Consider the following 27,847-nt stretch of genomic DNA (forward strand, 5'->3'; position numbering starts at 1 on the left):
ACCAGAATCTCTTTAACTTGGCTGCAATAAATAGCTAACCCTGACCCTAACCCTGCAGCAGGCATGTAAACACATAATTATGAATTATAAAACATTGAAAAACAGCAAATAAATCTACATTTCTAAGGCTCACTACCCCCCACCCCCACACACACACACACAATTAATTATTGAAATCCTGTGACAGTCTTTAAGAACCTTCTTAATCTGGGACAGTTATCTAATTTTACTACCATTTATTGTGATATCCTGTTTCTGGGGGCGTTGTTTCTCTTTCATGTGTAAAGAGGTCTAGTTAAATAGGTTAGTTTAGCTGGAGGCTTTTGAATCGTCTATAGGGGCTTTTGGCACTTATCAAGCAGTACACAGTGTATGAGAGCTAGAAGCTAGAAGTAACCCCACCTCCATAAAAGACTAAAGAGTGTCCCATAAATACAAAATAACTATGGAATTAGCATAAGTAGTCAGTAGTGTTAGTGGTGACAGGACAGAACAGTCAAATATCTTATATATAACTTAACTAACTCTAACACCTGCTTTACATGCAACATTCTCTCCTCTCCCCTCACCTGACCTCCCAGTGACCTCTGACCCCCCCCCCCCCCCCTCACCTTGTTCCTCCTGAAGTGGTAGACCACCACCATGCTGGCCAGGTCCAGCACCATGCACAGCCCCTGGAAGGAGGCTACGGCGAGCCGCAGGGCCCCGTCCTCCTGGACCAGGCAGGGCGTGTCGTCCCGGCAGTAGGGGCAGCCGTCGCGACACGGCAGGCACTTACTGGACACCTCCGAGCCCCTGTCCTCCTCCCTGTGAGACCCCGCCTCCTTACCTAAGGAGGTGATGGCACACACACCTTAGTTGAGGCTATACAATACAATCTGCCATCTATTTTGGGTATATTTGGGTATCATTTCAAAATAACTGTAATCTGAAGACAGCCTCCCAGTAATTTCACCTTTGGCTGAACCACACCTGACCCTTCACCCCTAGGTGTCCCATGCTATATTCCTATAGCATCATTTAGCTCTTTTGTGATTTGCTATAGCAGCATCTGGCAGAAGGCACTTGGATGTGTAACAGAAACGTTGCCTGTCGAATGTTGTCGCTAATTACTTTTCCCCACATCTCAATCTAGAGTGAAACATCACAAACAAGCAGTATAACTGGATGTGGGCCATATGTTGCATGATGGAAGGGAGGAATACATTTGCTTCAAAAAACCATTTAGCCATCTAGAGGTCAATCAATTACCGCATGCAAAGAAACAGATGATGCCAGAACATCATTTATTCACTCAGTTTACGGCTTCTCTGCTGTGGCTGTGTTTTGAGTCCGTCTGTAGGCTAAACCTTCCAGTTTCATCATCAGCTCACACACAGACACTGTGCTGCTCTTCTGGAGAATAATGCTTGATAAGCATGTAATTCCTGTGTAAGTCCCTGAGCTCATAAAGTATGCAAACATCCTGCTTAAGTTGCATGGCACACAAACAGCACAAAGACAGTGTGCTGCTAGTGCTGTGATAATGGTAAAGAAGCTAAGTATGGATTGATTGATTGATTGATTGATTAGTTTTAGGTATTAATTTATTCATTCTTTAATAGTTTATAAAGATGACTATTGAATAATGTATAAATTAATTCCTTAGTTAACATGAACACCATTAGTAAATGATTACCAGACACATTAGTTAACTGTTAATTAAGGGTTAGTTATTGCTTATTAAGCATTAACTAACCCTTAATTAATGTACCCTTATTGTAAAGTGTTACCGATTGATTGATTGATTGACTGATTGATTTATTGATTCATTGATTGACTGATTCATTGAATATTTGATGTAATAAAGCACACAAGTGGTTTTCTAAATTTCCTGCTTTACCAGTTTGGACCAAAAGAGGCTTAAGTGACATTTCCCTATATATAGCATAACATAAGAACTATTCATACTTTTACAGAGATGAATGTGCAGAAAATTAATATTCTTTAAACAGTTATAGAGGGCAGTTATGTCCTTTATGCGCCAATTTTAATCCAGGGTTTTCACTTGAGTCTTTTGGATTTTCCCCCTTTATTTAAATTTTCTTCATAATCACAAATGTGTTCTTTTGACCATCGGATAGAGCTCAACAAGAGCTTTCCAATGATGTGGAATACTCATTTACAGCCAATATGTTGCGAGCCAGACAAGTCTCAGGAGTTCATCATCCTTTTGCGCCAAACCCTTGTGTTATGAACGTTTGGGCCTTGGAGTAACAATTCCCTCACCAAAGAAATGAAAGAAGAAGCTTCCAAGTTATTTTTAACTCCTTCCAGTGCAATGTATGCGTAGCGTCAAAGTGTCCAAAAACCTCTGTGCCTGTTTCAAGCGGGGCAGGTGAAATCGGAAGGGTGTGTGTATATGTGTGTGTGTGTGCGTGTGTGTGTGTGTGTGAGTGCGAAAAACACATCAGAGGAGAACCACAGCAGCTGGAGGTCAGCATTTGAAGCACGGCAATCACCGAAAAATGTTTTTGCAATCATGGCCTCTCTTGAAGACCATTTGTACTCCTGATGGGTAATTTGATGGCAGGAAGTGGCGCCCACACATGGCGACCGGCCCCCCAAAACCAAAGAGGTGTGGGATTGTGAGAATGTGCATCTGCTCCCACGCTGGATGTGTGAAGCTCGTCGGAGTCGCTAGAAATAACAACTTAAATTGGTTTGCTCTTTCTTTCTCTCTCTCTCTCTCTATCTGTTCTTTCCTTTCCCCGCTCCCTCCCTCCGTTTGCGCACTTTCAAAAGTCAAATCAAAGAGTGTGAAAATGAACAAAGCGGCGCCTCGGCGTTCTGATCAACGGCGTGTGTGCCCAGATTGGGTGAAGCGGACGGGTTTTGCCCTTCCTAATGTGACACACGGAGATGCACAAAGCTAACAACAACCCGGCTCCAATTAAACATAAAACACACACACCTTGAACGACAACCAACGCGAAATTAAACAAGCTGAACTGACGACGCAGTCAAGGGAGAGAGTAGTACGAGAAGTCTTCCTCTGAAGTCATTAGAGAGGGGGGGGGGGGGCAGGGAGATCATCATCAGTTAGTTATCTTCCTTGATGCTCATTAAGCTTGCCAACCCCTCTGTGTAGATACAACTTAATGATGTGTGCAATGCAATAATAGCATTATATTATTCTCTCTCTCTCTCTCTCTCTCTCTGTCTCTCTCTCGCTGTCTATCTATCTATTTATCTATCTATCTATCTATCTATCCATCTATTTATCGTGTGTTTCCATTAGCTGCACGCCTACTGAAGTGAATAAATTGGCTTCCTGAATGTCAAAAAAAATCCCACATCCACAAGTAAAATAGTAAGAATCTTTCAAGAATTGATCATTATTGGGCAAGTCGTTATGGTTCTTTAGTGTCAGCTAATGTTGGTCATATTTCATGCTTTCATCTGAAGTCGAAAACAAAGAAATGCAATGAGCTTGAAGCATTTGTCAGGCCAATCGCACCAAGCCCACATCATGATTTATTGGAAAAATGCACTTCCATTGCTATTTATTGCATAGTTTCTCTATCGATAAACACATTTTCCGCCTCAAGCAGATGTAAAAACTATTTTGTGATACTGGGTCAATCTTATCGATTTTTTTTTTTTCCCCATTTGCATTTTACTTTCCTGATTCAATACATTAACACTTGGATGGAAACCTAGCGTATGTGCTCTTTGCAGCTTACTGGACTCCAAACTGTCTGGCACCAAACACCTCACAACCCTCCAGAACACGTTTTTCTCAGTGCTTACAGGGAGGCTCGCTAATTGGATAAGCAATACGTTAAGGCGTTGTCACAACTGTCAACACAATATTTCTACGACCGCTCAGCTACAAAAGCAGCTGACATACAATTAAAATGTCATGTTTCATCAAGTTGTACTTCCAAATACATTCTTCATTTATTATTGCAGGCTTTAATGTGTCTCACTCTGGATACTTTCTCTCCTCTGATATCTGCCCTTTTGGCCTGTTGCTAGGGAACAATCTGAAATCTCAGTCCAGTTTGTTTTCAGGGGGATGCGCGAGGAATAACAGGCAGGTTGCAGGAGAGGAAATCGGGGTCGCCGGCTGCAGAAATCCAATCTGATTGTTAATGACGGGCCTGTATGGGTGTTTTCGAAGATGACTCTCTCCGCAGGCTGAAGCCGTTTGACTACCGGCCTCATCACACTGCATTACAATAAAGCTCCAGCTGAGCACATCATCCCCCTTGGGGTGCTGTATTGTTAAGAGTGCGGGATGAAACCACCGCAGTCGTCTGATTATCTCTGAGGACACTGCAGCGCTCTCAGTCAAGGTGTCAGAGCTGAGACTTTCAAATCCAAAACAGCAGGAAAGTAAAGTTGAGGATAGCCTTGAAGAACACAACAGCAAGGGAAGAACATTAGTAGAGAAAAGGACATTGTAATTTCGGATTCAGCGATATGATGCCAAAAATAATAACACCTGCTCACAAACGACAACAACAACAAAGGCATTAGCTGCTTTATTGTGTGAATCCACTGCACAACCATCTGCTGTTTATGTTTAAAATATGATCGCTATGTTAATCAGTCTATAAAAAATGAGAGTGATAACCAGATCTCTGGGACAGACGATATCACTTATGACTATATTTGAAGTTCTTTCCACTGAGACACGTTCTCTGTCTACACTGAATCCAACAGGTCTATGAATCAGACGCCACCTGTGGCTGACTTGAAGCCTCCCACCAGAGCTCAGGAGAGAAACAGAAGAAATTTCCTCAGCAAGAGCAGCCGAACAACCTTGTAACTCCAGCTTCAACTCTCGTGACCCCCGCATGCCCCCGGGGGAAACCCGTTCAATACCCAGAACAGACTTTCAAACAAAACGTGTGGCTGTCAACCGGAAAGAGACGTTTTTTTTTTTTTTCTTTATTCCCGAAAGCGTACTTTTGAGAGACTCGAGGTCTTGATCTGACGGCAACGCGGTGCAGTTTTACATCACACACGGATTTGTAACCTACTTGTAAAGCCATTGAGCGCCACTCGGCTGGGGTGGTAGAAGCCTCTCCTGCACTGGCACTTGTACTTGTCCAATACGAATCCATGGCCGAGGATAGGCGTGCACTGGGAGAAGGGGAAGAGAGAGAGAGAGACACACACACACACAGATGGTGTTTATCAAAAATTCACTTCTTTTCATTGGGAACAGCAAGAGCATAATGGGGGGGTACAGTAGCAGCGGGACAAAAGTGAGAGGCAGAGGAGGCATTGAAGTGAAGCTGAGATGGGAATGCAACAATAGGTTGGAGGGGGGATGACAGGCGAGTGCGGTGACTCAGCCAACACAACAGCTCTATTTGTGCTTCTTAAAGACCCAAAGCAAGTGGGAGTGAAAAAATGAATACTTCCTGGTGTTAGGGATTTCTAAACCAGAATGAAATATGAGGCACAGCAGCAAGAAATTCTGTCAGAAATATACAGACAAATAGATTTTCCACTCTGTAGCTGACCATTACAGTACTGAATCTTTCCCATGATAATAGCAGCAATTTCCATTAAAAGTACCCAAATATATTATCCCAAAAATGAAAAACAAACTAGATTGGTTGTCAAGCGAAAATGAAGTCAGAAAGTACAGCCACTACTAATTTATGAACAGCGATTATGTTAATTACCCTCTTCAAACAGTCATTAATTTTTGTTTTATTTGTGGCTCCACAATTTGCTTCAATTTGCCTCGTGACTAAACGTGAGCTATCCAGTGCTGGAGCTTATAAATGTTTACAGTACACTGAGGAAATATTGACAAGATCTGGATGGTTCATGGCGGCACAAAGAGGAATTATTAATATGGATTAGTATAATGCTGCACCTACAGTATTTTGCCTTCACCTATCATTGAAATGAAGATTTAGAGAATTTAAATAGAAAACAGACATCTTACAAAATGAATGTAGCATAGTGACTATGCCCACAAATGTTCCTTTTTCATGCACACACACCCACCCACACACACACACACACACACACAAACACTGCAGCATTTGGTTAATGAACTTGTCTCAACCCCGTTATTGAGTCTTTTACATCTTCTTCTACATCTTCTTGTGCAGCGGGAAGCAGACGCCCCAGTTCTAAACACGCCTGGTGTCAGGGGAAATCACAGGGCTTTGCCAAGTAACAGGGAAACTAATTAATATCTAAATTAAGAATTAAGGGTTGTTTGCAGAATTTAAACGTGCCTGCATAATTCCGGCGCGCATTGATAACTGTGGGAGCTGGATGGGCTCAGCGACCATCTGGAGCGAAGCACACTCAGGCACACATGCACACACACGCACACATACACTGTGTCAAAAATAGACCTGCAATAAATTTGACATGAATGTTCATAAATAGTGCATTACACTACATGCTTAGTAACAACAGTAAAAACAGTAAAAACAGTATATCGCCTCTGGGACACTGTATTCTGCTGCTGTGGAGAAACAGTGTTTTTGTACTTTATGAATTTGAATCGATCACAGCCACTGAAAATGTTTTCATTTTGCTGATGCCGTTCCAAAACAGGGACAAAGATAAAGGTAGGATGAGATGGCTTTGTTTTTGGATTTGCACTATCAACGAGAAGAAGGCGGACGTGTTTGGTACAGCAGAAACAGACCGTAACCTTCCCAACACACCGCTCTGCTGCAACCAGATAACAGGAAAAAAAAAAAAAAAACATGTTATCAAGCTGATCTGGAGTGCAAAATGTCCCCCGTCTCCCGTCAGATTCCCCCGAAGCTCCGCCTCCCACCTGCAGCCCGCTGTCACATGCAACATTTATATCTGTTGCAGTTCATTCCCTACGGAGCTGCACTTTGGCGTGACATTTATTTCCGGCTAAAGGGGCCGGCGGCGGCGGCGGCGGACACTCGCAAACACAACCTGTGCGAAGGCGAGGCCGAGTTCTGACATTCAGCGGTGACTTTAACAACGTGTCGTTATTGATTGGGTTCGAGTCATTCCCTTTTTTTTTTTTGCATGCTAAAGCTTCCCGCTGCATCGCTGCACAAGATCAGTGGTTTTTTTGTCGTTCAAAGCTGACAAGCAGCCCCAAATCTCACAACTGGGAAGCAGCGGGAGGGATGGGCTGTAGATGCTTTAAATGCCTGAACTGAAGTGCAAATGGCTGACAAGAATAAACAGATAAATCATTGCTCCAGTGAAGACAAGACGGGGAATTATGATGCATATTTCCACTTTTTTTGGAAGAAAGAATGCGAGCTACACCCCGTGGAGACTTCACCGTTTATTGCTTTTTTGCTTATGAGCAATTGACTGATTGAGGTTTGCGTTCGCTGCTCGGAAGTGAAGTGTGAGGCGGGGATCCTGAAAGCTATTCTGGGTGTAACAGTACAAAAAAACACCTGAACAGGGAGGAGACAAGAGAAAAAGACAGACAGGTATGACGGCCCAGGCCATACACCGAATATACAAAATATTAGGGACATCTTCCTGATATTGAGTTGCAACCACTATTGCACAATCCACATCTCACTTGTCTCAAAGCTTAAAAATCTCTTCTCTAACTCGTCTGCTTCTCTTTATCTGCATCTCCTCCTTTATGATTGGTATAGATTTAATAAAGTAAATCAATAAGGAATAATGGCTTTTACCTGGATTCACCTCATTAGAGTACTTAATGACAATCGTAAGTGTTCCTAATATTTTGTACATTCATTTGTATAGCCATGGTGGAGATGCTGTATGTAATTGTAAGGCACTGACTCTAATCAAGCACAAAGCTACAGTAGGTATGCTTCCATCCAACTGTGAAGTCAACTGTGAATTTTAAGCAGTTTTGAAATATTGCAAAAACAAAGCGAAGTAGGTGCACTTCAATCAAATTCACCTAATTCACCTAATTTATACATGAAAATAAATACATGTAGCTTCTTAAGCATAGCTACATAAGGAAAACACATCCATCAGAAAGACGGAAAGAGTCATTACGCTACATCATTGTTTATTTGACAAATGCGGTTCTATTTAATACGTAATTTAATTAGCGTCAAAAGAGTTTTCCGCCTTAAAGCTGCACCAGGCAAGATTGTTATGTAAAAATACACTCTTATACGCGTCTTATAAGTCTAAATGACAAAGTGGGGCTGTAACATAGAACAGTGTCCCATCCTTACTAATTGACATGCAATATATTCGTCCTATTTGCCCAAATGAAATCTGGTGTCTGGTGTGGACACTTCTCCACCCACAAGAAGTGAAGAGAACTGAAGAGCAAAATCCCAAACTGTCTTAGATTAGATCTGTTCCTCTCTCTTGCCTTTGCTTTTGCTCTGGTATAAAGCACCACAGACCGGCCGGGTTGGTAAACATGAGCATCCTGTATGAAGTTTACTGACGTCACCTTACAGGATTTCTGGGTAATTTCAAATTTTTCAAACAGTTACCTCCCGCTGCCATTTGGAGCTGCCAACATGTGAAGTACAAATACTTGGATGGAAACCCAGTGAATAAAATAAACTGAAACCTCTGCCAAAGGATGCTGTAGCTCATCTACTGCTGTTGGAGCAGACCTGTGTATGTGTGTGTATGTGTGTGTGTGTGTGTGTGTGTGTGTGTTCTCTCCCGTGGGGTCGACGCAGCTCTGAAATTCTACAAAACGCAGGAAAGGGCACTGATTTGAGTTCAAGCCCACATTTCCTAATTCTCTTACAGGTTTTTTTTTTCCTGTCTTTTTTCTTTCTGCTGCAAACCAAAAGGAATCTGGGTCCGGGCCAGGATGGTTCTACCTCTCTGACTAGAGGAGCAGGTGGCGAGGACTCAGCCTCCCCCAGGGCCGGGAAAACACAGTCCAAGCTCCAAACTTACAACATCTGCCGAGCAGCGGGAAAAGATGAGGGACAGAGGGAGAGATGGGGGGAGAGAGAGAGAGAGAAGAGAGAGAGAGAGAAAGAAGAGAGAGAGAGAGAGAGAGAGAAAGAGAGAGAGAGAGAGGGGGGGAGAGAGAGGGAGAGCACACACGGACAGAATATAAATGCCTATTACTCCCTGCCAAGAACAGGGGAGTATTGGCAAATAGAGCAACCGCCAGACCACAACCAACCTGCGCGCACACACACACACACACACACACACACACACACACACACACACACACACACCAGACACACACCAGACACAAACATATACCACCAGCGTTTGTTATGAACTTATTTTCTGCTTACTGGAAGGAAGTGGAGACTCATTAAGATAAGACATACCCAGGGACACTGAGGTGGGCAAGGATGAAATATGATGCTTATTTTGGGCCTTTATTGGACTCTGTGCATTACAATTGTTGCATTTATTAAACCTGCCTGTGCCACCCTAGCAGATGCAGCGCTTCCTAAAGGGATTGTTTATTTTTTACAGCACAGTGAATAGAGTGTAATACACAGAGTGTAATATCTAGCCTTAAAATCCTTACCAATTTCAGCATTGTATGTGATGATTAGCATTGCTGTTTATGAGCTGAAAATGAAATGAAACATGGTTTAACATGTTGATGAAGCATATATTAAATATGGCGCACATGTCATACATTATGAGAGGCTATGTAGCGCTTATTTTAAACTTTGCTTGCACATACACATGTGAAACACTCACACATACATTCATACTACTAAATACACATATGTGAAATACTCACACATATGTGAAAGTTTCACATATGTATGCACAATGTTTCATGTGTGACTTTTTCATATGTGTTAGTGTTTCACACGTACTGGTGCAAATATTTATTTCACATGTGCGTGTGAGTGTTTCACATGTGTATGTGTGAATGTTTTACATTAGCATATGCAAAGTGTTTCACGTGTGTTTGTGCAAGTGTTTTGCATGCATATGTGTGAGTGTTTCACATGTGTGTAAGCAAACTTTGAAATAAGCCCTACACGGCCCCTCCTTAATAGTCATGTATGCGCTCTCTCACACACACACACACACACACACACAAATATCTCTACTATTACCTGATGTAGCATGTACCCATGAACCCACACATCTCTTAGAACTAGTTCAAGTGCAGCCCCCACATGATCTGCAGTGAGACAGGTCTGAGAAAATATAATACAGGAAATATATGCGTGTCACACAGGAGATTGACACAGGAGCATGAAAATGTTTGAGGCTTTTCACAGTGAATAATGTAACCCAGCACGTCTGCTGTTACATTGCGTGAACCGCTTCAAGCGCACACTGCTACATATGTCACATATCGCCAGTGCTGTCTATTATACAGAAAGATTACACACACACACACACGCACACACACACAAATACAGCTAGAGGCAGGAAGTTAACCGGTGCCAAGGCCAAGCTCGTTTTTCCTCCGCAGCTATGAAAGGAGTATGAAACGGTCGTTTGACATGTCTCAGTTTGATGGATCACCTTCATCAGAGCGCAGGCTAAAAGTGAGAAAGTAATTTGTGATTTCAGCCCACTTTTGATGAAGTGGGGGCTTTTAATTCCGCTTTTCTTATAACACCTTTCTGACGGGGTTCAAGGTTACATTGTCAATCACAGAACGTGCAAGGGGCTTTTAAGAAGGCCACACTAGGGAGGGGATACAGAACCAAGACCTTGCCTTTCCTGCACAGGCAGTTTTCAATGGTATTTAATCGTTGAATTGTAAAGGATGTAGGGAAAAATCCACCGTTGCATACTTGAACACTGTCAGATATCATCAATCTGTGATGTTCAATGCATTCCAGGATTTATTTTGTGAAGTATTGCAATTGACTTTTTATGGTGTACCCACTTTCCCTCAACCTGCCTCGTGTACTTTGACTTCAGTTAGTGATTTCCTACACTTCCCAGAATACCTTTCAACATCCCCCAGAGAGCAGGCGTGAACATGTAAATATAGCTAGTGAGCCAGCTAGTTTGTGAACATTGGATTGGATTTTCTACTGTCATACTACTGAATTGTAGCTGCACTGGAAATATCTCACTGTGATATCATGTTCTTTACATCCATGGGAATAAGACGAATACACCACCAAACAAACAAAACGTACATCGCCACTAACTGTTTCTGAATAGTGTTAAAGTGTTTTAGGGTGGATTTTCCCTTGAACTTTTTGGCCCGAAAATTCCAGATCCCTTCAGTTCTCTGGACATGATACTCCGAGCTGAACGCCATCAGTCCCAGCCTCATCCATGATCGAAAGAAATGTTCTTCAACGTGTATCAAGTCCATGGATCAATGGGAGTGAAGGAAATGGTCAAAAACATACAGTAGGTGCTGATTGGCTGAAAAGGAGTTCTGTGAATCTGCACTCGATTGCTCTTCCTCAACGACCAGGATGTGTGTCTCAGTAAACTGAAATTGAATTGCAAGAACTGAATTTGAATTACGAGAACTGAATTTGAATTGTGAGAACTGAATACAGTGAATTCAATTTCATAATATTACATTCAGTTTCAAGTTTATTGGAATTCAGTTTCAAACTAATAAATCCGATTTCAAATTATGCTATTCAGATTCAGTTTTTCAATGCAATTATTCAAGTTGAGCAATTCAAATTCAAATATGAATAATTCAATTTCAGTTTCTAGTGACACATATTTCTGACCTGCCCAACAAGTGCAGTGTCCTCACTGGTGTGGCGGCAGTGTGGCTGCTTGGGGAGTCGATGACAAGATCACAGGTTTGCGCACAGCCCCTGCAGAACGCTACAACAACAACATCACAGGCACAGTCACGCCAAGTGTGACACATACTTCACATCCGAGTGAACGCAATCCCTCTGGGGACTTGACGTCGCCTGAAACCAAAACTGTATTATCTGTAACTTTTTCGAATAGGAGACTCTCCTATTTGGTCTGCGGCCAGCGTTACCTGCTTCGGTCTCCTCAGACTAGCTATTTGACGAAAAGCTGTAAACAAGACACCAAGAGGAGAGAGGGAGAGAGAGAGAGAGAGAGAGAGAGAGAGAGCACTCTGCATCCCTCGGAGATCTATAAATACACTGAAAGCATTAAACCCTAAAAGCATTACAATCACTGTGTCCCCTGGGTGTGGAGTCTGCCTGCTGCCTGCTTCACAAGACTGCCGCCGCTGAAATACTGGACGTCTGCGGAGAGAAGGCCTTGGGCTTAAAGTCTGTCTGGAATTTCTCCATCAATTTACGAGATGAAAACCGAGAGACTGCAGCTGGTTATTGATTCGGTGGCTCCTCCTCGCCGAGAGAGCGGAGCATTGATGTCGGTCTCTTGTCACTTTCTGGTTCCGTCTTTTCATTTCCACGTCGGCTCCGCGGAGGAAGTCGGCGGAGGGAAGCGGAGGTGACAGATTGTAAATTCAAACAGGGGCCGCTGTGATTTAGCGTTTATCGTATTTTTTCTCACGCAACACATGTGCGAGGTGAGCGCATAGTGAATCTCCCTGAAGTGGAGGCGACAAATTCTCGAGTTAAAGGGGACAAGATGTTCAAGACGTTGCCGCCGATTGACTGCGGGGCCTTCGGAAAGATTTTCAATCACCGCAACACAAGAGAAGTAGAGGGAGGCTGCGGTAACAAAAGGCCCGCTCGGCAGTTTAAGGGTTACGAGACGAACCTTTAGTTTTCTCACAAAGGCGTCCGGGTGGGTGGTGGGGGGGTCCAGGTCTGGGAGGCCTGAGCCAATTAAGACCCGACTGCCGCTGTAAGGTTGACGTCCTCTCGCATTATTGCCGTGGCAGCCACCGAGCTGCAGGCAACAGATTAGAGAGTGAATGGTGTTTCTCTGTGGAGGATGTGGATGAGTCCTCCCTGACGCCTTCCCTCCCTGCTCTCTCTCTCTCTCTCTTCTTATCCCTCCTTAACTCCCTCCCTCCCTCCCTCCCTCCCTCGCTTCTCCATCCTTGCACTATGCCAGCGTCCTCGTCCTCCGTCTCTCCTCCCTCTCCTCATGCTATCATGCATGCATCATAAGCCGGATGAAAGCTTTGTGAGCTCAAAAAAAAAAAAAAACATTAGAAAATGTGTTTTTTAAAAAGTGTGAAAAAAAATGTGTTTTTTAAAGTGTTTTTTATTGGTTATATTATTAGCAGTGCTTCCCATATGAATGCGTCTACACAGGGTGGTGTTTCTACTTGATAAATATGGCTCACTGTTGTTAGAGGTGGCTAATTGGAAGTCTCTAGCGTGAAAGATTTTCCTGGAAGCAGGTATTAAGATTCTCTGCCATTATCAGTCTTCGCATGAAGGCCACGGAGACACAGGAGTAAAGGGGGAAAATAAGAGGTGAATACAGATTCATGGCATCATTCTCAAACTCCACAACAGGTTGCTTTCCTAGCAAGTGGCTACTTGTTATTCATGAAGCTGTATGGCGGTAACACTTATTGAAATTCAGATCGATAACTTTTTGTTATCCCGGGGTTTCGAAAACATTTTATAACTGAAAACTGTCGTCAGCAAAGTTTGGTGAAGTTTGAGTCTAAACTAGATATTTCCACTGCAAGTCAACACCGCCAAACTTCTGCTCTTTTGTGTGATTTTCATATTAGCAATGGTTCAGCAATGAAATCCCTTTGGTGAATTATTTGACCGAAGCAGCTGATCTACTTTCATCAGATCAGTGCTTTCAGCAGGTAACAGTGTGTTCCTACTGTGTCCACACTGTGCCTCATTTGATCATTTGGACGTCGCTTCGGTCCTCGTCAAAAGCCTTCTTGTCACACTCTGTACTGTACTGTACCTTCCATGTCTAGAACATAGAAGGTCTAATAAAGCACAATGGACCGATGAACATGAATTTTAACATGCGGCATTTGGTGGAGGCTTTTATTCCCAACGCCTTAAAGTGCCATAAGTGCATAGATTTTTTGCATGGGTGGGCCCATTGGGAAGGAAAGCCCTTACCCTGCCAGTGTTACTGCCATGCTCTGAACTATAGGCTTTACTGTATGTTAAAGGATAAGGCTGGTGTTTTTTAATGCATTGCTTACCGTCAACAAATCCTATGAAAATAACAAAATCAACAATGCATTTGCTCTACTCTCGTTACTTTCTGACTTCCCACGTACGTGATGATGAAATATGCTGCCCAGAGCAACGGCATGGCTCTTTGAAGTGTTTTTAACCGTTTTTTTAATACAATGGAGTTCTATGGCTGCTGGGACATGGCTTCATTGGGCACTGGCTACATGGATGAGATTTGCTGGCAAAACAAAATCATTGCTGATTTTGTTATTTTCATAGGATTTGTTGACGGTAAGCAATGCATTAAAAAACACCGGCCTTATCCTTTAATTCACAATGTTAACTTGCTGCAGTCACGCTCTGTTCCTCATGTTCCCTGCAGCCCCCAACAAAGAAAGTGTTTGTTGAATGTATAGCTACCAAGAAGCCCTCTTCCATGTTAACCGGCTATTACAGTACGGCTCTCCTCATTAAACTGAGAGTATATTTACCTTGGTTTGAAAATGTGGCTTTTGAAACGGAGCTTTGAATACACTGGCGTTTCTTTTATTCTTTAGCGAGTGGTCTCTTTGATGATGGAAAAATAAAACCTTACACATACACATTCCCAACCGGCCCTGAGCCTTCAACACTTCAATCCAGCTTCAGCTGTAGAGCTTGAAACTCCCCCAGGAGAAATGAGAAGCCTCTGGCAGAACAAAACAGAGGGAAGAGAGTGGCACAGAGTAGGACAGAACAGAACAGGTTACTTTCTGTCTCCTCTGCTCCTCCAGTCACCTATTTTTACCTGCCGGAGATAAGATAAGATGTGGTGTGTGTGTGTCTGCATGTGTGTGTGTGTGTGTGTGCTGCTGACATGTAGAATATGACACACCTTAAAAGAAACCAAAATCCAGCATATTCCGTCTAAAATTACCATTCTACATGGGCTGCTGCAGTGCCATATTGAGCTGGATATCCCTTTCCCTACATAATGCTTATCCAGACTTTAAAGTTTTGAAACTTAAAGCCTATCTGTTCTCCTTACCGTGCGAGGGATGGTAAGTTTTGAAAAGGTAGAAACGTACATATTTTCATGTACATCCATTTTTTTCAGATTGAGACTGCAGAGCGAACCAAGTTTTTGCAGCGGGGCAGAGAGGAGCCACACATGTCGAGGTGATGAATTTTTCAGATGAGCAGGACCTGCACATCTCTATATAGCTGCAGTATGTATGCCACTGAGTTCAAGCCAGAAATAACTGATCGGGACAAGCCGGATGAACAGCGCTACATTTTTCAAACAGCACTATACATTTTCTTTATCAAAATGGCACATGCCACGTCTGTATAAAAGCAAATCTACAAGTTAAACGGGCGTGGAAATCTTTCAATAGGCCTGTGTGTGTGTGTGTGTGTGTGTGTGAAACTTCAAAGCTATCACCTAAGGTTACCAATTTATGCCAAGGAGGGTGCCGCTGCAGCATATAAAGATAAAGCTGTAGAAAGAAACTATGAGCATTTCTGACTGGATTTTCCCAGTTTTCATGGTGTTATTCATAGTTATGGCTAGGTCAGTTCAAGCGATGATTTGATGTGTTTGGCTGATGCTCACATTTAACAAAAAAATAAATAATATCATCTGAGCAGTGCCAAAAAGCACAAAATGAAATATTGACAGATGGAGGGATAATTTCTGGTTTCTTCTTTCTGCCCTCGTCTGAAGAGTTAATTGGCCTCAAGAAGATGGAGATTGAGAGAGAGAGATTGGGAGAGAGAGAGGGAGAGAGAGAGAGAGGGGAAGAGAACGAGGATGGGAGGGAGAAAAAGAGAGAAAACGAGAGCAAGGGAGAGACGAGGGGAGAAAGTCAGCAAGACTGATAGGCAGACTGACTGGAAAACACACTGACAGAAGACAGATCGACAAACAAAGATAAAGAGGATGGAGAGAAATAAGAGAGAGAGAGGGAGAGAGAGACAGGGGAGACAGAGTACTAAGGGGAGATAGGGAGAGGGGTGGAGAGAGAGAGAGAGAGGCGGCAACCCTCCTTGGCTGTCACAGCAGTTTACACTCATTAGCAGAGCTCTCCCTTTGAAGCCCTTTATCTCCAACAGCACGTTTCACAGAGAGAAAACACACACACACACATACAGACATACACATATATGCAAACATACTTATGCACACATATAGATGCTTCCTTGGATAAAAAAAAAAAAAACACACACACACAAAAACACACAGATGCACAAAGTCACAGAATACCCACTCTGATCATTCTCAAGTCCTCCTCTAATTATATAAGCAGTGGCTCCTTATGTAAGATGTTTCCCCTACGACTGACTATCCATAATGCATGAAGTCTTGTATTTGGTTCATGGTGACTTAAACACATCCTACCTTCCTCTGCAGCCTCACTGTATCTGGGCAGAGCAGCAAAAAAAAGGCCAAGAGAGGCTCATGAGCATGCAGCCGGGCGGACGGATGCACAACCTCGTACAGTGGATTCAAACCGTGGCTCATGGTTAAAGGCGTACCTTGACATTTTGTTAGCATTCCTCATTAAAAACCAATGTGTGCCACTAGCTGGAGGTTAGATCATTAGCTTGCAGCTAACTGCACTTCAATGAGGAATCCTAGCAAAGCTAAAAATACATTCAGTGAACCCAAGTCCCGATACCAAAAACAAGTCCCACTCTCTGGTAATTGCCCAGAGAAGAAAAGTAATGCGCTACAATTCAAAATGTCAAAGTCTCACCTTAATGAGACATGGGATATAGAGAAGGGTGCTAATGCTAGCAAGTGCCAAGCATTGCACCAAACCGCCTCAGGTTTCACTAAATCTCTTTAGTTTGGTCCCTCTAGCTTGAAGCGTAGAAAGATTATGCCTCATTCCTGTTTGCACATCTTGTTTGTGTGTCAGTCAGACACTGTGGGATTTCAAATGCTCTGTAAAAGATATAGGGAGTCCAAATATAATGTGTGGAAAATTTTGTGGAGAATTTTTGGGGGAGAAATAGCAAAAAAGACATTTTGCATAACATTAAAAATTTGATTCATGTTGAGTGAAGGAATCTGAGGAAAAAAATATTATTCTAGGCTATATGGTTTAGAAGTTATTGGTCAATATGTAAAGTTCTTATTATAGCGTCTCCATCTGGCCAATCAGTGTCTTTTTTTTTTTTTTTAGCTGTGTAGAGATTTGAAACCTATAAACCAAATTTCAATGAGGAATGCTAACAAAGCTAATAATCTGTTCTTCAGTGAACCCAATTGCTGATACCAAAAACAAATCCCACTATCTGGTAATTGCACAGTGAAGAAAAGTAATGCACTACAATTCAAAATGTCAAAGTCTCACTTTAATGAGACATGGGATATAGAGGTTTGCTAATGCTAGCAACATATTTGAGGTCAGACGACTGCGCAAGTAACTGTGATCGAGGGTCACAAATTGCTAACTGGCTAACCAAGGCTAACGCTAATTTCTGTACTGTTAGCATTCTGTGACCCTCGATTAAATCACTTTTTTTATAGTGGTGCAGTCGCCTGACAGCAGAAACAGATGTGACCGCACCGGTATTGTGTTATACATTATGTTGAAACACAATAAGTGATCACAGACAGAGGTATGGGAGACAGAAAGTTGGCTTTTTAACATTGCTGGCAATGGTGAGAACCAAGCTATACGGCAGCCATGTTTGTGAAAAAGGTCTATGGCCAAGCACTGCACTAAACCGCCTCAGGTTTCACTATAGAACTCTTCTTTTAGACGAGGAAGACAGGCTATTGTGTGTTAGGCAGAACAAACAACGTAGAACTGGGAAAAAAGTCGGAGACAGTGCTACCTCATATCATAAAACGTGTTAAACTACACTTGATTGAACCATTACATCACAGCGACAATGAGAGGGGAAACCGTTGAGATAATCCTCCAGCACTTTCTTCAGAGCACATGATGTTCTGTCACATTACAAGAGACTGTCTTGTTATTATCTTTCGCTGAGAGAGAGAGAGAGAGAGAGAGAGAGAGAGAGGGAGAGAGGGAGGGAGAGGAGCCTCAGGGTGTGTTTGTACTCTACGGGGGAAGCAATGAGCCTCACACTGACGCTCCACAGCCCATTTCCCAAAAAATGTATTTAGCGAGATTTTGAAGTGAACTGCTTTTTAATGGGGACACTGGGATAAAAAAGTGATTTTTGCGACTCGTCATATAATGAGCTCGAGAAAATACTTGACTTAAAAACGTACTTTCTTTACTTTTCTTTTTTTAGTGTGTGTGTGTGTGTGTGTGTGTGTGTGGTGTTCTGCGGTGCTATTTCAGCAGCCAAATCATGAGTTTCTTTGGAGCATTCGACTGCATTGTTTTCACACTTTGATTCGAATAAGACAACTGGAGGAAGGAGTGAGGTAAAGACCTGAAAGAGTTGCTACAACAAAGTACAGGATGGATAATAGATTGGGTGAACAATAGCGTCGGCTATTGATTGCAGGAAATGGGAAAAAGGCGAGAAAAGGAAAGAAAGGGCTGAGGCACTGAGAGAGAAATGACACAAAATGACAAATGACAGAGAAGAAGAAAAAGGAGATGAATAATTTGGATAATAGAGAGTAAAAGAGAGAGAGATAGAGAGAGACATTTACCATTCCAATTATTTTTTTTAAAATCTTTAACGAACATCTGTACTGTACATCCACTTTTATCCAACAAAGAAACAAAATGGGATGGAACTTGAAATAAATTATTCATTAACAGTCTTTCAGTTACTAATATGCAAGGGCCAGTTAGAGTATTGATGATCTCTAATTGTTTTTCTCTCATATCACAGGAAACAGATCAGCCGGCAAGATGGACATTTATCTGTGACTTTGAGATGACAATATTTGGAGGTTGGTTACCATGGATTCCAAATGCTGAGGAGGCGAACATGTTGGTGATGAGGATTCATCCATTTACATCAAAGAAAAAGGGCAACTTGTTCTTCTTGATCAGTGTCATGGGGTGAAAGACGGAGGGGAAAGAGGGCAGACACCATCACTGTCATCCAATAGTGACCATTCATTACATTAATGATCCCTGGGAAGGTGTTCTTTACTGCGATTATGGGTATGACAGTGATGCAATAAGTATGAGCCATAGCTGACTACCATCAGTAGGACTGTAGTACCAATAATCAAACAAATAATCAAACAGCCCGCTAATTACGGTGTAACTAGTTTGTAATTATGGAGTAATAATGAAATAAAAATGCTGTAGTTACAGGGTAACAAAACAAGAAGTCCGGGAATTAAGGGGTAACAATTTTGTAAATATGAGAGATTTATAAGGTAGTTATGGTGCAACTGTTTTCATAATTACTGCATACTTAAACAATAATTACAGGGTACAATAACGTAATTAGGGGGGACTAGTAATGTTATCTGTGCTTAAAGGTTCATGCACTGGAAAAGGACATTGTAAAGTGCTACTCATGTTTCTATTAACTACATGGGTTGATGCAGGTTGTTCTGGAAAAAATTAATTCTACACCTGAAAAGCTGAATTGAATAACTTTTCTTTTTGTTTTCCTAAAGTATCCCCTCAGATATGGTAGTAGGTAGTAGTAACAGGTAATAGTAATATATAGTAGTAACAAAAGTAGGTAGTAGTAAGATTAGAGTGAGCTAACTTGTGGCTTAATACAGTGAAAGTGCAATTAGGAATTAGCAATTAAATAGATGTTTTCTGCATAAAAAAATACGGTATCTTAATACAAATTCTAAATATTCAGTTATGTGTTTTTTAAGCATGTGTATTTTATAAACCATGTACAAAGTGAGACATCTCTGTCATCAAAGTGACTGGAGCCTGAGCTTCATCTGATGAATCATAATGCAGCTGGACACAATGCAGCAGAGTTCATAGAATTTAGAATGTCAGTGTCATAAAGACAGACTGACCTGAAGACAGACTCAGACTCACAGTTTCATCTCTGATCGGTGTTCACCTGCACATTAAGACAGAAAACTCACGTTGCTTTCATTTAGAGAAACATCAACAATATCAGCCTTTTAGAAAGGAAAACATGGAGAGTGATTTCCATCCTGGTGAGCCACATGTATTTATAATTTTATTATTTACCAGGAAAAGATTAGTACAGAGGATTTTGCTGAACAGACAAACAAGAGACAGACAATCAGGACAGACTAGTTGCTTGGGTTGAAGGATTTACATTTGTGTCAAAATCATTTTGATTTACATTGTAAATTCAGTTAGATTTGTTGTTGAAACAAAACTATGATGAAAGGCATAGGATGAAGCTATGATGAAGCCTGTTGACCTTGAATCATAAGGCCACCTTGAATCAGGTGGCCTTATGATTATTTGATTATTAAGATGTTGCCATTGCATTTCTTTCAGCATCCATGCAAATGGTCGCTCGACTCAACGCCCTTAATGACGATCACCATGAAAACTGCATGTTTGTGAAAGTCCTGAACAAGGAGCAATACCTTTATGCTGAAGCCTCTAGTTTCTCTGGAGTGACTGCTGAGCTCGACTGTGACCTTTCACCTCAGTCTGCTGTTGGTCTCGGCTCCAAACTTGCTTGTGGATTTGTGAGCCTCAATATATGGGAACCAATAGCCAGCACAGCTTCATCAGCATACAAACTTCTCTTGGATATGGATGAAGGACACCTTCCTCCCACAGAGAAAGATTCTCCTCTCATGACCGAGGACACAGTGTTAGGTAATGCTGGAGCATCCATCCACCCAGCTCAGCATGTTGAGGCTCAATCCAACCTGCTCTGCCTTGTTGAAACTCCATCCCATGAGGCTCAAACTGATGACTTCAAAATCATTGAGAGATTGAGGCTGCTTCAGCACTCCCCCTTTGGTTTTGACGATGACATCCACCTGGAGAAAGTTGGAATGAGATACCTCTATGCCCCCCCATGTGACACATCTGGATTTGTGGCTGACTGCTGCTCACCCTGTGGATCCACTCCTCTATGCTTCATCACATCTCTCTAGATTTGTAGTTGACAGCTCCCCACAGCATGGGCCGACTCTGGACCAGCTTGACAAATGGGAACCTGTTGTCAGCAGCACTGATTCTCACCTGATGCAGTTCCTCTCAGTCCTCCTGGAGGAGGAGGATCCTCATCAAAAGCACATGAATGCTTCCTCAACAGTGAGTTCTACATGTATGGCTGCCTGCGCTGCACACCATGCCCCTACTCAAGATCATCTTGATGAATGGGAGCCAATCGTCAAAGCTGATTCTAAACTGATGCTGTTCCTCCAGGACTTGGAGAAGGAGGAAGAACAATGTCCTTTTACCATCAAGAGTGAAATGGTCATCCCTTGTGCACAGATTGAGGCCTCTGCTGAAAGCTCTGTCACCGTCATGCATCAACCTGAATGTTGTGAGGGAACAGAAGTCACTGTCCTCTCTGCTGGACCTGACAATAACTCCACCTCAGAGGAGGCTCTCCCTGTTTCTCTTGCTGAATACACCCTGATCCACCTGCTTCAGGAAGGATCAACCAACCTGCTTCAGGAGTCCCAGGCTCCAGCCATCCAGGTTGAGGTCAAAGCTCCACCAAGCCTTGTGGTTGAAACTGTAAAGGACACCAAGGATCTGTCCTGTCTGACCCTGGAAAAAACACTTCCACCAGTCCAGCTGGTCAAACCTACAGGACCTCAGAATTCCAGTGCCAAAGACAGCCTGTCGACAAAACCAAAGAAGAAGAAGCGTGGCTTCTTTTCTTGGCTATCTTGCATATTCCAGAGGAAGAACAAGAAATCTGCTGACAACATGGCTGCAACAGCAGAGACACCGCTCCAACAGACCTGCCAGACAGAAGCAGATGAGCCAAAGCCCTGCTTGACTGCCCTCTCACCTGCAGTCCACTTCTGAACTGTCATCTTCCTTCCACTTTACACAGTTGAACAACTGAATCATTTTATTTGAATACATTTATTTGCACACCAGCTGTTACAGTGTCTTTGCGCATTTCTTCAAAACACACCTTTATTCCTGCAGTTCTCGGTAACCTGTAGCCTAAAGCAGTGAAAGTGTAATGGAATTAGTAAATATATGTTGGCCATTAACATTTTCTATACCTCTATTAACAATATAATCAATATTTATTCTAAATGTGGCTGTTTTTTGTACTGACAGTCCATTTTGCTTTTAATATACTACTTGTTTTCTGTAAAAACAAACAAACAAACTGGGAATTAAGGGTTAAAAAAAAATATTACAGGGTACAATAACGTAATTAGAGGGGACAAAACAAATGTTATCAGTGCTTGTTCCCTGTAGTTATGGAGTAAGTAGGTGTGCGGGCTGTAAAATAAAGCAGTGCTTCTTCCCCTCTTGTTCACAGTAATCATAAGGTAAGTTCAAGGTTGCCCCACAGTAAATACATTTTAACAGAAAGTCACATACGTCCATCTGTTAATCGATGTTAGGAGAGGAGACCCTAGACCAGCTGTTTAGTGACATTTCAGTAACAATATAGCATACACAAAAAATATGGAACTTCAACACACAGTAACAGACTTAACTGAACATACAAGAGCTTTATTGAATGTAATATACAGTATGTTGAGATGAAATATCAAATATGTCAATTTTATAATATAAAATGTAAAATAAAAATAAAAACCTGCATAATCCTGTTATAAAACAATTTAGGGTACTCCATAACTACAAGGAAAAAGCACTGTGCGTAAAATTTAGTGGAGATGAGTCAACTTTGCAGGAGTAAGTGAAAACAAACTTAGTGCTCGTTTCACGTTCATCACCTGTTTTGTCTATGAAGCTGACCAATATAACAGCTTAAAATATCAAGTATATCAATTTTACATTGAGCATCAAGGTGACCTGCTGAGGCCTACTGTAGTAGAACAAAGGCACACTGTCTACTTCACTTGCAATTAGAAAAGATTTATTGGGAACAACATTTCGGTACACTGACCTTCATCAGGTTATTTGAGGCCTAGCCATGATTTTAGTCTGAGAGGAGGTGAATCTTGTGTATGTGAACTGTATGACAGACTCAAAAGAAGTCAAGACAAGGAAATGATCGCGAAGACCAGGGACATCTTGAAAGTAGGCTCAGTCATTTGGTTTCTGCCATCGGAGAGAGACAGGGGGAATATGGGCTCAGTGGTGCTGGACATCTTTGCCCCCCAAAAACGACTTACACCAAACCCAAAACATAGAAGCATTAGCTTAAAAACAAGATGTTATTTTTTATTTATTTTTTGCTGAGTAGCGGGGGCTATTTGAAACATATCCACTAAATTTGGGTCTCTGAGCTCCAGACCATGTTAAGACAGAAAAGACGAAGCAGAAGAAAAATCGTAACAAGAACAGTAGAGTTCCAGCACTTGCGGTAACCTACTTGGACCCCTAAAAACAGGAGAAAACAAGAATGCTCACTAGTTCTCTGCTTATCATGAGAGTTGACATAGTAGCTAGGATGGGAACATAGGAATGCGTTCTGGCTCTCAGCTTTGATTGGCTGAGTCACATTTGAAACCGTTGTAAAATACCCAATCAACGCACACATAACAGTTAATTGAAATATATATGCACCAGCTGAATATCACCTCTAATACTGGTACTGTCGTGTCACTTAGCAACCACTTTGGTTGGCTACTGTTCATGTACTATACTGGTTTCAATATCCAAAATTTGCATTTTTGTTTTTCATTACAACTGGGTGTTAACGCTGTTAAAAAAAAACCCAATAAGGCCCTCCAAACCGTGATTTACAGCTTATTGCCATACCTGCTATCACTTTATGTTTGATTTATTATGATTGTGTATGATTCGCCTCCATTTATATAACTATGTGTCATTTCCCTTTATATAACTGTGATATGACTGTCACTTCCCCTTATGTAACTGTGACATGATTGTCACCTATTTTTCTATTCTTGTGATGTGATTGACAAAGACTGGAGATATTAGAGGCTGGAATACAGTCGGAGGACTATAACCCCACATGCCTTGCCACATCCTTGTAGGTCAAAGGTCATGGACTCATTTTTGCCTCATAACCCCACTGAACTTCTGCTTTGTTTTTGTTTTGTTGCGTTGTCGTTGCTTTTGCTTCATGGCTCTATCTTGCACAAGGTCAAAGATATCTTGGTACATGGATACACAGAAAACACACATCTGCACACAACTAACCTAACAAGGGTGTGGTGGTGAGAGACAGAGGATGCTAACTCTATTGACCTGCCCTCTATTCAGCACACACAGCAACAGGTAGACTGACCTCACAAACACAGACAGACATTATGTTTCAATGAATACTGCGAGGGAAGTCATTCCTACTGTTAATTTCATTAAGCAATGAAATCATCCTGAGAATGACAAGATTGATGAGATCGCAGTAAACCAATACAATTTTATGGTCAACACTTCTCCACCCAGACGTGAAGTATTTGTAATGAATAAATGTACAGTTTTGACTCTCTGCCGTTTTTCTCTCTAAATTCCAACATTTGAAATAGTGCGAGACAAATAACACCGCTGATTTGAGCTGGCACTGAATCATTGACTCCCGCTGGGCCAAAAACAGCACAAGAAGCGAAAGAAAAATAAATCACTGGAAGACGGTAAAGAGCAGTGAGCTCTGTAATGGTCCTCTGGAAATGTCAAAGTCCTCTCATAATGTTCCCGTCAAAGTCGTCTGAAACGGGAAGATTGGAATGGCCTCGGTGCCTCTTAAACGTGTCTCTGCCCAGCACAACGATAATAGGACGACACACACACACACTGCATAAACGCCGTCAGTACATATCTCAACGAGGGTCCACCTACACACAAACACAAACATGCGCGCACACACACACACACCCAATCACAGAAAGATGTTTTCTCCTGCATGGATGCGCACAAGAACACAAATATCATCTCCCCGCACTCACATGACACAACAGCAATTTCAGCATCACCAATCAGATTTTGCCAGCAGACAGCAGCCTGGGAGAGTTTCCCATCAGAATGGAACAATGGAGGGGAAGCAGCACAGTAGATCAAGGGCTACACGGAGACCTCCCATGTCTCCTTCTGTAGTTTTCCCAGGACACGCCGGGAGAGGGAGGCACACAGACAAAGAGCATGGTCAATTATTCACTGCGTCTTGCTGCAATCCATTACACTGCATTTATTATAGATCATATGGCCAGCAACATGCCATGCAAGCCTGAGCAGCTCCTCTCCCCACCGGAGCCAAAGGATTCCTGCGATACATCAAATAAAACCAACGCACTGGCACCGACATGGACGGACACGGCAAGCCCAGACACAGAGACACACACACACACACACACAAACAGAAGTTTTCACTCCAGCAGACGGTACTATCTCTTTGCTCTCTCTCTCTCTCTCTCGCTCTGTCTGACAGTCTTCACCCTGAAGAGTGACAAACCATGATGTATGGCTGCTGCCAGCTCCATCGCAGCGGTCACACAAGTAAGAAAACTACACGGCGGAGAAGACACACACACACACACACACACACACACACTATCATCATCCCCATCATCATCCCAGACGAGGGCCCTGCAGAATGCTCACCCAGAAACGTCAACCTGCAGCCTCTCTGCCTGCATTATTGAGAGCGTACAGTGTAGCATGCCAGGGTCCACAGACACTGGAGTGTTGTCTGGTTTAGTCTTCCCAGGCAATTTACTGCAAAATGATGAGAACATAGCTTGCGTGCCTCGTTTCTAAAAATCCTATGCTGCGGAAGTTGTCATGTGACATCTCACAGCGGCTGAGTGAATGGACGGCTTTACATTTGAAGTCCTCATGAAATGAACTCCCATTAGTTTTAATTCCTGGAAAACACAGTATCTTTCATGGTGACCTCATGCTGCACTAGGCGTAAAAATACATTTCTAACCAATAAAACCATCAGGTTTTTGAACAGTCCCGCCCCTCCGCACCCCTCCCATCAAATAAAACTGCTTTTCCCTGACTCATATTCCACTGGTTTAGACTTTTGAATGATCCCTCACTACATTATGTCCCGCCCCAACATCCTGTTTCAACAGAAAATACATCATATCAAGGAAGTAAAGATGCTGTTTCATGGGGCCTTCAATCTTTTAGCTCATGGACAGATGGATGGATGGATGGATGGATGGATGGATGGATGGATGGATGGATGGATGGATGGATGGATGGATGGAATGGCGACATACATGTACAGTATACAGGACAAACACGTAAAGTAGGAAGGGAGTATCTTCAGGTTATAGTTGGTTCAGGACAGTAAGTCAGACACATGATGATGATGAAGATGAAGATGAAGATGAAGATGAAGATGATGAAGATGAAGATGGTGATGATGATGAAGATGATGATGATGATGATGATGATGATGATGATGATGATGATGATGAAGGCAAGCAGAGACACTTAAGGGAGAGTACAGGCCGACTCACCTCCATACTGGTGAGGTTACAGCGGTGGGTCCCAGCGAACCAGCCGCTGTTGGAGCACTGGTCGATGTCCACATCCTGCAGGTTGACGTCCACACGAACCACACCCCTAACAGACAGGAGAGATGGAGGGAAGAAGAAGAAGAAGAAGAAGAAGAAGAAGAAGAAGAAGTGAAATAAAGGCAAGGAGGAGGAGGAGGGAGAGAGACAATGAGAGAGGAATCAAGAGAGAAGATGGTGCAAGGGGAGTGAGGAATAGGAAAGGAGGGAATGAAAGGAGGAGAGAGATAAAAGAGTGGAAGAGGGGAAATAAGGGGTAAAATACAGGAGAGAGGGGAGAGAAAGGCAAAGAAACAAACAAAGGGGGGGAAATGGAAGAGGCAGAATCAGTGGGTTGAGGATAAAGAGTATAGGGAAGGGGAGGGAAAGAGAGAGGGGAAATAAGGAAAGCGAAGTAAAGGAGGGAGGCAGGTGAGAGACAGAGGTGAAAAAGAAAAGAGGAAAAAAATAATGGACAGTGAGGTTTGCGGAAGAGAGGCGAGGGAGAGAGGGAAGGAGAGGGGAGAGGTGTAGCGAAGGTGTGGAAGAGGTTAAGCAAATTGGCGTGAGGTAGAGGAGAAAGGAGGGGGAGAGGGGGAGGGAGGGCAGGAACGAGAGAAAAGAGAAAATTGAAAAGAACGGAAGAGCGGAGATGAGGGGAAGTGAGGTCGAGGGCGGAGGAAGCGGAGAAGGGGAGGGGACGGCATAACGGAGAGGAAAGAATGAAATAAATTGAGGTGATGGGAGAGAGAGATGGGAGAGAGGGAGAGGTGAAGAGAGGAGGAGAAACGGTGAAATAATTAAATCAGTGTAAATACATGCAAAGCTGCCTCTTACTCATGCAACTCCTGGTTACACAAGTCTGGAATTATTGATATGAATTGATCATCTAATTGTTTTAGCAAAAATGTTAGTGAATCCAATGTATTTACAGTGTGTTGCCTCAAGCATTTTCCTTATTTTAATGAATGAGGTTTTTCTTTTATGAAACAAAAGTATACTTCAATTCTTTTGTGCATTTTTACATCATTCTGTTGTTGTTGTTTCAATCCTCGTTCAACTTTTTTTTTTTCTTTTTCCAGGCATTTTGTGCACAATTGTCCTCACTAGACAACATTTGAATGTAAGTTATAAGTTATGGACATGTAAGCCAAATACTCTCTGGTGGGACAAAACCCCAAATCCTTATATGTCCCATCTCTGCCTATTTTGCCCCAAATATCTCCACAAGAAATTGTTGTTGCCATTTGAAGCATCATGCATGGCCACTGCTGCAGGAAGCCGTCATGAATCCACACTGCGAAGGCGGCTGAGGTTAAATACTCTTCAGGGATGCGACTGCAGTGCAGCATTAGAGGAAAACCGCCTGGGACTTGAACCAGTGAAGCTGCTGGAGGTCACTACA

At 42.5% G+C, this 27,847-nt stretch overlaps 1 protein-coding gene across 1 annotated transcript in view; it reads right to left on the bottom strand.

The window, feature by feature from the left end:
• The window catches only part of gpr158b (G protein-coupled receptor 158b), a 55,054-nt gene that overhangs the window by 22,488 nt on the left and 4,719 nt on the right, over positions 1–27,847 (bottom strand). The window contains exons 2-4 of the mRNA XM_071543019.1: positions 26,407–26,512; positions 5,031–5,133; positions 612–829 (exon numbers count right to left, since the gene is read on the bottom strand). Coding sequence (XP_071399120.1) covers positions 612–829; positions 5,031–5,133; positions 26,407–26,512 — 427 coding nt within the window. The remainder of the gene's footprint in view (positions 1–611; positions 830–5,030; positions 5,134–26,406; positions 26,513–27,847) is intronic.

The sequence above is a fragment of the Centroberyx affinis genome, unplaced genomic scaffold (assembly GCF_046629955.1).
Source record: "Centroberyx affinis isolate AG114_WGS23_722 - 3 ecotype Tasmania unplaced genomic scaffold, CSIRO-AGI_Caff_v1 ptg004204l_1, whole genome shotgun sequence".
Lineage (NCBI taxonomy): Eukaryota > Metazoa > Chordata > Actinopteri > Beryciformes > Berycidae > Centroberyx > Centroberyx affinis.